This window comes from Ixodes scapularis, unplaced genomic scaffold (genome assembly GCF_016920785.2).
Source record: "Ixodes scapularis isolate PalLabHiFi unplaced genomic scaffold, ASM1692078v2 PGA_scaffold0__279_contigs__length_252992795, whole genome shotgun sequence".
In the NCBI taxonomy this organism is placed as follows: domain Eukaryota; kingdom Metazoa; phylum Arthropoda; class Arachnida; order Ixodida; family Ixodidae; genus Ixodes; species Ixodes scapularis.
In genome coordinates, this window is record NW_024609835.1 from 27,088,370 (window position 1) to 27,099,079 (window position 10,710).

A 10,710-nucleotide genomic window follows, 5' to 3' on the forward strand; every position below is an offset into this window, starting at 1 on the left:
GCATCACATTCTCATTTGCTACGCAAGCGTGCCTCGCGTGGCCTAGTGAAAAGCATCTGACTCACAACTAAAGGGTTGTGGGTTCGAATCCTGCCTAAAATTTTTAATTTTTTCTTTAAGGCAAATGAATTACTTTCAAAAGTGAAATCATTTGAAACATACGGTGACCTTTATTTCGCATTACATATCATGTTTTAATCACCCTCATTCCACGCGTGATGTCACGTTTCACGTAAGCATTGTGGGTTGTTTGAAATTCTTGCGCTAGGGTATGTAGCTCAGACGTCATGAACCTATCGACCCATCAGGATTTTCCAGTCACGCCACCGACATCGGTTTTTCTGCGACATGAGCTCGTTAACGCTATCGTGTTAAAATCATCAATTAGCAAGGAGGATGCTCATTTGCAAATATAAAATGTCCGGCATCTTGTCAACAACTAACCTCAACAGCCAGGCTATGCCAGCTTATTCTGTATAAGAAAATGTTCACTTGGGCAAGCGCTATTTTGGGCCAGATTCGGTATGAGTGCGAAGGTGCATATATATTAGAGTGAACAATTGCAATTACTCCTTGCTCCATGATTAGTCGCATGCGTGCGGTGCTGAGTGTAAACAATGTTTGGTTAGAACAACAGGCATTTCGATTGCCGCTCGGTGTTTCTATAAAACATAGACTGAAAGGAGTTATCCTAAAACTTCGTTAATTTCGAAAATTTCATTGCTTTTAGCTCAGTTGGGTCGTCATCACATATATATATATATATATATATATATATATATATATGTATATATATATTGTGAAGTGTATTTCGTAAACCTTATTTCATGATATATGGCCACGAGGTGCATGCTCATGACATGATTTCACTTTTAATACACACAAAGTTGTACCAATCACGGGTATTTTAGACGACCTACCACACTTCGCGACAACATTTTATACCGTGTAAATAGATCAGCTTGAACTTTAGAATTTTACTTTAACACGAAGAAAGGACAAGAAAATACAGTATAGTTCTAAATTAGAAGCTTATCTATTTACAGGTATGTACCAACAAGCTCAACTCTTTACTCTTGTACTTAAACATCTTGATTCAGGCAAAATATATTTTACTCGTAAACAAATAGATATTGAGTCGTATGAACACGACGTTATGTATGTTGATGTAGATTTTCTTCTACTCTTGCGTCGAAATTAAATAACAGAATTTAATATTTTTGGTACCTAAGAACAAAAGTAAATTGCACGGACGATCGAAGAAACTATATAGTGAATCGTTTCACAACGGAAATAGTGTATAGTGCCAAAAGAACGCGGAAAATATATTCTCAATTTAGCGGTTGAAAGCGGTTCGAACCGGTTTGAACCGTTATTTTTGGCTCCCCGGAACTGAACCGGAACCGAACCGAAAGCCGTGAACCCGAACCGGAACCGAACCGATAAAAATTTCGGTTCGACACCCTGCAAGGGGCCATCACCCTTGATCAACTTACCTGGCTTAAACATTGTATGGAGCTTCAGCCCGGACTAAATGCACTGTGTGCTGCTTGGTGTGACACGCCGATTTCTAGAGTTGTGGCTCTCCAATGTTGGGGCAGCCTACTACATTGGATCGCCACAACTCCAGAAAGAGAATGATGAGCGGCTCTGTCACATCAAGCCCCCACAGTGCATGGCACGTGTGCCTAGATCTGTCAAGCTGAGGAAGTACTGGAAGGCTGTTGAATGGCAGCAATGGCTCCTCTACTTTAGCTTGGCGTGCACAGATGGCATTTTGCCTGACCGCTACCTAACCCACTTCAGCCTGCTAGTGCGGGGCATCTCCCTGCTTCTTCAAGACGAGGTATCTACGGCCGACATTAGCAACAGCCCGGACTGCCTGGTGCGATTTGTTCTAGGCATCCAATTTCTTTATCTTATTATAGAAAGAGATGATGTGAAATGTGCATCAGTTGCTTCATCTTGCAAAAAGTGTTGTACTGCAAGGGCCGCTCTGGGCACACTCATGCTTCGCTTTTGAAGCGAGCATGGGGAAACTTAAGCCTAGTCACGTCGGCAAAGGGTGTACCTCACCAAGTGATGACACGCATGATGGCCCACAAAGTCAATGCGTGCAAGGCAGAGGCCAGCCCTCGCATTAAGGACTTTCTCCAGTGTGGTACACCTAAGGAAGAGCCAGTAGCCCTCCTTGGCAAGTCAAGACTTGTAGAAGGACATTTGCTTAGGTTGGTTGAGAGGCAAGTTGCTGAGCAGATCACAGGCCCTGTTGTTGAACATGACAGAGTATGCATCTCTGGGCGTGTGTTCCACAGCCAGCAGTACCAGAGGCCACACAGGACTGACTGCACAGCAGTAAAGCTGCCGAACAATGTGTGTGCAAAGATGCAGCACATTGTCTCAGTGAGTTGTAGTAACATAAAGAGAGTCTTCATAGTGTCTAGGGACTATGTTTCCTCTCTCTCATTCGGCACCACTCACATAAAAAAAGTTGAAAAGTGGTCATCCAAGAAGGTCATTGAGATTGATGCCAGTGATGTTGGGTGCCTCTGGCTCGAACGTAAAGGAAATTAATTTTTTTGCAACCTTGTTAACCATTTTAGATCTTTAAAATTTTCTATTAGATCTTTTCTCGTTTTAAAATTTTTTGTAACAAGTGCGGTGGGAAGTAGGGGTGCATGCAGGTAGCATTACCGAGGAATACCGCATATCTGCATGCCCATTCCCCACTAAGCACCCATTTCCAGGTTTGTAAGATCTTTGAAAATACGCACAGTACAGTTATATGCAAGATTGATGACCGGACACGTGCCCATCCCCTATTTTTTTTGCAATTCTCTAAAATTTGAGTGCACGCTTGCCCGGTATCTTACAGTAGGTATAGAGGCTGCACATTACCTCATAACAAAACTTAACCGGGCAGCTTGTGCTGACACTAATGTCGACGGTAGATACCTCGTCTTGAAGGAGAAAGAAGGTTCCACTCCCTAGCAGGCTGGAGGGGAATTAAGTAGAGATCCGGCAAACTGATATTTCGGTTGCACGTCTAAATGAATCTTCAATCCTTGCCGGGATGTGCCAGGTCCTCTTGTTGTGTTAGCACTCGCATATTAAGGTTTGTGTCAATTTTTTTTACCTCACCTCCAAAACTTTTTGCAAAATTTAAAAAAATTGTAAGGTGCACTTTTTTTTAATGTAGGAAGTACTTTATTTTAATGTAGGAAGCTTTTTAATGTAGGAAGAATAAAGCAAAGCCTAACATGTTGCAAACACATCAATCGTATGTCTTTATGGCACTCATGCCCTTCGAATTAAAATCTTGGCCCCTAAATTATGTAGGATATGTTTGCAAGCAGATTCTCTTGTGCGAGTTGATCCTAAGGGGTCGGTTCTAAACAGCATATTGTTTTATTATCATTTTATAAACATGTTCAAAAAGCTTGACCGTTCTTTTATTTCACCAACAGTACAGGAGTGCCCTTATTTTTCAGTTGCATTGTGATATTTCTATGTATAAATTGGTTATAAAATGTGTGTCATGGTTATAAAGGAATGCAAACATGCTGGTTTCGTTTTTCTTGTTTCATTAAGACTTTTTGGTACATAAACTATAGATGATGCTCACACTGTCTTCTGCGATTTATGTAATTTGATGCCTAATACATATGTGTAATTTTACTTAATGAATAAAACACAACCGTCGACATTTCACACTGAATTTTTGAATTGCAACATGTTATTCCTTTCGACTATCAGAAAACCTACCTGCTTAGACGAGCTAGGCTATTTCCACCCCTGTAGTCCAGTGACCTGTAAAACATTTTTACTTTGTGTGGTTCTCAACGTGAATTGGCCCAACTACTGTTTCAGTGTTTTTTTTTTGTTTTCTTGGGGAGGGCGTGTTATGATTCAGAAGTACGAACTGTGTTTTTAGAAAAGTAGGGGAAGAGATCCTTTTGTTCAAGTTTGAAGGTGGATGGATGTTGCCTTATCGCGTCGACCTGTAAAGGTTGTCAATGTTCTTGCATTGTGCGATGAAGACTGTGGCACTTGAACTGTATAGACTTTGTTCTTCTCTGTTCGTGGAGATGACCTTGAGATTGAAACTATATAAGGAAGTGGACTAAATAAACGAGTTAGCCGAGTTCTGTCCCTTCTACAGTTTGATGTTTCTTCTCTTCCCCAGTCTCAGGTTAATTTCAACATGGTTAATACTATGATGCAGGTCAAAGATCCTATCAAAGCCTCGGATTGTTTCCTATTAATGTATTACAAACGAAACACTTATGCGACCGGGTTATCAGCGGCCACTTGACTACAGCATTCCAACGTTGTGTTCAACCGGTCGTTCGACTGGTTTATTTTTAGCTGCTGCTTACACAGCTTACAATAATGCACCAGAGACAGAGCACATGTAACCACAGTATACAGCTGCCCAAAAGTTATCCGACTCATAATTCGATAACAACCACGGTGCTGATGCTGCTAGGAAAGTTGGTTGAGTAAGCGGCCATATTTGATATAAATTCTGTATCTGTTTGCCATTGTGGCCAGCAGCAACGCAAGTTTGTGAAACATTAAAATGTTCCACTAAACAAAAAAGTAAAAACCTGTTTTTTTTTTTTCAAATTTTTTTAAGTATTTTTTTTTTCATACTCGGATACTTTTTGTGGCGCTCACTTATGGTCGGCGCTCAACGGCTCAGTTGCCAAGCCAAACATGGCCACATAGGTGGACGATTAGACGAAGCTAAAACATAAACCATGCAAATCGTGTGATTATTATATATCAGAAGATCTTTCGATTGTGATATTTGATTTTTAGTTCCTGCATCACTTCGCAAAATGTTTTCTGGCTTTGCCACGGCTGCGGGCGATAGTTCGTTGCATCGTTTTTCCTCCAGTCATGTGAATCTCGCGAAACAGATGACGAAGAGTGGTGGGTGAAATGTGCTCGTATGTTGTCGTGGATTTTGTGTACGACGTAGGATTACCCAGAAAGGTGGGTCAATATCGATAGATGTGAGCGTAAGAAGCAACTGCATGCACCTGACCTGCCAAACCTATTCACCCTCATTTTATCGTGCAAACCGACACTGTCACATATCACATTCAATTTGGGTCCCAACACCGTAACCTTGTATTGTATATTGTGTTCGAAGTTGTGTCCAAGAGCAACAACCTCATATTGTATAACATGTTCGATGCTGTATCCCACCATCGGTAACTTCGTATTGATATTGTGTTCGATGTTATCGTCCCAACACTGAGTTTCTTTTTGTATTGCTACGTTGTGTTGCAACATTGCATTGTTTTACGGTATGTAGGGTTTTTCGTTTGCCAATCAACTTTTGTTGCATTACAACAATTGCAGTAAACCAATAGCGAAACAAAACTTACCATGGCAAAGTGATTTTTTTTTCTCCACGTTTTGGACATGCTGAAACGAAATGAACTATGTTCCTTTGTGTATCCACAGGAAGTATTATTTTTCTTCTTTTTTGCATCTTCAATCTTTTGGCACTAAAAATTTTCAAATGCCCAGTCAAGCCAGAGTCACTCGTGCTTTTCCTAGATTCTGCTTTGAAAATGTTTTGCACTTTGAATAGTATGACAAGTCCAAGGTCAAGAGGCATTGTTTTTCCCAGAATTTTCAGAACTTTTCATATGCACGAAGGACCACCTCCACTAGAATTTACCCCTTCTGAGGGGGAAAAGAGAAACGATAGGGAATGGCGTCTAACTCTTTCGCTACCGCGCCTATTCAAATCGATCAATTTGATCGACACACTTCCAGTTCAAATTTTCGCGCGCTCGCGCGGTTTACGGGCGCCTAGCGCCATCTAGGTTAGAAAGTGGGAAACACACAACGTGCTCCGCTATGTTTTGTTAGTTTCCTGCTTTGCGGCGCTCCTCCCCGCGTCGCAAAAAGTTTAGCTTTGACGGGCGAGCGCTTCGATCATGGCGTCGTCATCGTGCGCGCGCGCTCCCAAAAGATGTCGTGCTTCTGGCCTTTCGAGCTCTTTAGGAGCCAATTTTGCGGATGCAATCAGCAGTAGTGAGACTGAAGATGATGTGGACACATCAGATTTCAGCACCGATGACGAGGATGCACCAACTCAAGCCGGAACATCCAGCGGGTGAGTGTCAGCTCTATGTGGGGCGCACATTTAGATTACTAATAAATAGTTATGACCGGCGGAGCATGTACTCACAGCTATATTATTTATTTTCAGGGTCTCAACGTCATACGGACATGATTCCTTGCCAGCAGCTGTGAAGCGCGTACAGTTTTTTCCTAAACGAAACCCGGGAGTCAAAGTTGGCGGCGCGGTCCGGAGTAGCGCACGGCGGTTCGTCCGGGCCGTCGATGTCTTCCAACTCTTCTTCACCGCAGAGCTAATCAACATGATCTGTGAGAACACAAACAAATATGCGTGGGCGCATATTTTAGAGAGGCAAACGTACGCAGAAAAGGACGGCTCATGGAAAATGTTCAGTCCCAATGAAGTGATGCAGTGCATAGGAGTCCTGATCTACATGGGAATTGTGGAACTGCCTCGCCTCCATCTATACTGGAATACCTCGGAGTTATTTTCCGGCCTCATTCTTCCAAAGATTATGGCCAGAAGCCGATTTTTTGCGTTTCTTGCTTTTCTCAGTGTCATGGACCCGGAGAAGACTGACGCTGTCCGCGATGGCAAGCTGCACAGGATCACACATCTGCTGCAACATATGAATGACGTGTCATGTCAGCATTTCCAGCCATACCGAAATTTGTGCGTGGATGAACGAATGGTCAAATCAAAAGGACGATCGGGAATACGCCAGTATATGCGTGACAAGGGGGTCAAATGGGGGTACAAGCTGTGGGTCCTTGCTGACTCAAGCACAGGCTACACTGTGCAATTTAGCGTTTACACCGGGAAGCGAGAAACACCCAGCTCAAAGGGACTGGCTTATGACGTTGTAACGCGCCTGTGTGATGCATATTTGGATCAAGGCTACATTATCTACCTTGACAACTTCTACACATCCACCTCCCTCTTTGAACACCTTCTTGAGAGGAAGACTCTCTCTTGTGGAACAACGCGCAAAGATCGGCGCGGATTTTCCTCCCAGTTGAAAGACACCACTTGGGAGAAAAGAGCAACTCGAGGGGACATTCGCTGGCTGCGGTGCCGTGATGTGCTGTATTTGCAATGGAAAGACAAGCGCACTGTAAACATGATGAGCACAGCCCACACTGCCAACAATCACGTCAGTGCAATGCGAAAAGTGAAGAGAGGAGACCGATGGACAAGGATCCCCATAAGGAAGCCACTCATAATAGAAGACTATAATAAGGGCATGCTTGGTGTTGACAAGTCCGATCAACTTATCGCTTCTTACAATGTCTTGATGAAGTGTGTCAGGTGGTGGAAGACACTGTTCTTCCACTGCATTGACATTGATGTCGTCAACAGCTTTGTCATCTTCCAAGGACACAGGGAACATCACCCCGAGATAGAGGAGCTCACCAGAAAGACTGGCTTTGACCAGCTCGCATTCCGTATTGAGCTGGTCAACCAGATTTTCGGGATGGACGACAGACATGTTCACCCTCCGCCTCCTCCAAAGAAGTCTGAGCACAAGCCCCAGGTGCAAGAAAAGCGCCGTAACTGCAAGCTCTGCTACGAGAAAAAGAAGGTCGAAAGGAAGACTGCAGTTTTTTGTGAGCCGTGTGGTGTGTATCTGTGTTTCATCCCAACGAGGGACTGCTTTGGAGGATGGCACGCCACACACCCACGCTAACTTTTTTTTTTGCGCAAAGAACAGTTTTCAGCAATACCCTCTGAAAATTGTGTTATCATTTTATGGCATTGTAGCAGAGCCAACAGCTGCCACAACCACACGGGTTGTAGAAAACACCCGAGTGAACGTTGTTCTAGATTAAACAACCGAGGCTCCACTGCGCCGGGCGCAGTGCCGGTGAGCGCGCCAGCTCACGCTACCGCGTGGCCTCGGGAGCCGCGCGAAATAACAGAATATATGCCTTTTGTCAAAGCTCTGAGCTGGACGTTCCTTTTTCTTCTCCGGCGCTTTCGAACACACCGCCGACAAATTGGTGACCCGGACGTCCGACTACAATGAACCAGAGCGCCGGCAACTCCACCGACGACGCAGGCTTGACCACCACCGTCCAGCTCCGCCTTCCAGTCTTTTGGGCGAAAAATCCACGGGCCTGGTTTTCCCAAGTGGAAGCACAGTTCCACTTGCGGCACATCACCACCCAGTTGTCACGCTACTATCATGTCGTGTCGGCCCTCCCCCCAGAACTGGCTGATGAGCTTGACGACATACTGGCAATGCCACCTCCTGACGACGCTTTCGACCACCTCAAGCGCACAATCCTCGCCAGAAAGACGGAGTCCGAGACATCGCGGCTTCAGCAGCTCTTGAACACTGAAGAGCTGGGCGACCGTAGACCATCCCAGCTGCTTCACCGCATGCGGCAACTGCTGGGTGAGCAAGCATCTGACGCAAACAATCCCATTTTACGGGAATTGTTCCTCCATCGCTTGCCCCAAGGGATGCGCATGGCCCTCGCCCCAGCTGCAGACTTAAGTCTTGACCGCCTCGCAGAGATGGCCGATCGCGTCGCCGAATACGCTACACCTAGCCTGTCGAGCGTCGTGGACACTTCACACCAGTGCTCCTCCACCCGAGCCCTCGAAGCTCGCATTGACGCTTTAACAGCAAGCGTCGCGGCCCTTAGCACGAGAAGCAGATCGCGTGAACCAAGAAGGCGCAGATCATCTCGACGTCGCAGTTCATCGCAACGACGAGAAGGCGGTACCTGTTGGTACCACCAGACATTCGGCGGCAGGGCACGCAAGTGCGAACAACCATGCAACTGGCAGGAAAACGCTCCGGCCCGTCACTAGAGGCGGCAAGTGACCAAGGCCCAACAGCAAGCCGTCTGTTTTTCATCACAGAACGCATTTCAGGCCGCCGCTTCTTGGTCGACACCGGAGCTGAAATGTCCGTCCTTCCTCCAACACTAGCGGAAAGACGACACCCACAGCCCGGATCACACCTCGTTGCGGCAAACGGATCCAATATTTTAACATACGGAATGCGCTCAGTGACCCTAGATTTGGGATTACGCCGAGTCTTCCGATGGATCTTTGTCATAGCCGATGTGACCTACCCACTCTTAGGTTCTGACTTCCTTTCCCACTTTGATTTGGATGTCAGTATGCACCACCGTCGCCTGACTGACAACAGAACTCGCCTTGCGGTCAATGGAGCCTTCACCAACTTAACTTCAATTGGCATTCGAAACATCCTGCCGGCTTCCAGTTTTGCCGATATCCTAAAGGAATTTCCAGAGATCACGAAGACGTCTAACATATCAGAGATACCACCACACGGAGTGACACATCATATTGTCACGTCTGGCCCACCCACTTTTGCTCGCCCTCGTCGTCTATCGGGCGAACGCCTCCGCGTAGCCCGACTAGAATTCGAGCACATGCAGGAGCTCGGCATCATCCGACCATCAAAGAGTTCCTGGGCCACACCCCTCCACATGGTCCCCAAGAAAGATCCGGGAGACTGGAGGCCGTGTGGGGACTACCGAGCGCTGAACAATCAAACACAGCCCGATCGGTACCCATTGCCTCATATCCACGACTTCACACAGCACCTGGATGGCACATCTATCTACAGCAAGATAGACTTGGTGAAGGCGTATCACCACATCCCAATAGAACCTGCGGATATACCGAAGACGGCAATCACCACCCCCTTCGGCCTCTTTGAGTATGTCCGTATGCCCTTCGGGTTGCGCAACTCCGCGCAAACCTTTCAGAGGTTCATCCACGAAGTCCTTCATGGACTTCCTTTCATCTTCGCCTACGTGGATGACCTCTTGATTGCGAGCGCATCACCTGAAGAGCACAACGAACATCTACGCCTTACCTTTGAACGACTCCGCCTATACGGACTGACCATCAATGTGGCAAAATGTACCTTTGGGGCAACGGCTTTGGAATTTCTCGGACACCACATCACACCTGCTGGCATCGAACCTCTCCAGTCCAAGGTACAAGTGATCCGAGATTTCCCCCAACCAAAATCTTTGAGGAAGCTGCGAGAGTTTCTTGGACTCATAAACTTTCATCGAAGATTTATTCCACACTGCGCACAAGCTATAAAACCTCTGACAGACTTGCTACGTGGCCAACAGAAACCCTCCACAGAAATACCATGGTCAGACAGCGCACTAAAGGCTTTCACCGCTGTAAAAAATGCCCTTGCCGACGCCACACTTTTGGTGCACCCTCGAAATGACGCTCCAACGCGCATCATGGTTGATGCTTCGGAAGTTGCAGTAGGAGCAGTGTTGCAACAACAAAACAACAATGAGTGGCTCCCACTGGCATTTTTCTCTCAGAAACTCACCCCGGCGGAGACACGCTATAGCACGTTCGGACGCGAACTATTTGCAGTTTACGCAACAGTTCGTCACTTCCAGTACTTCTTGGAAGGCCGAGTGTTTCACGTGATGACCGACCACAAGCCTCTCACCTACTCATTCGCCGGAAACCACAACTCTTATTCTGCAAGAGAAATTCGACACCTTGCTTACATTGCAGAATATACTACAGATCTACGCCATGTCGCCGGTATTGCCAACACGCCAGCAGACGCACTATCTCGCATT

General features: G+C 46.0%; 1 protein-coding gene and 1 pseudogene across 1 annotated transcript; both read left to right on the forward strand.

The window, feature by feature from the left end:
• Positions 1-1,534: 1,534 nt before the first annotated feature.
• On the forward strand, positions 1,535-2,776 carry LOC115309301 (annotated as a pseudogene).
• Positions 2,777-6,479: 3,703 nt separating this feature from the next.
• On the forward strand, positions 6,480-7,793 carry LOC115309115 (piggyBac transposable element-derived protein 4-like). Its single transcript, XM_040217806.2, has one exon. It carries the CDS (start codon positions 6,492-6,494, stop codon positions 7,791-7,793), a length of 1,302 nt encoding a protein of 433 aa, XP_040073740.2. The 5' UTR covers positions 6,480-6,491.
• The last annotated feature ends 2,917 nt before the right edge of the window (positions 7,794-10,710 follow it).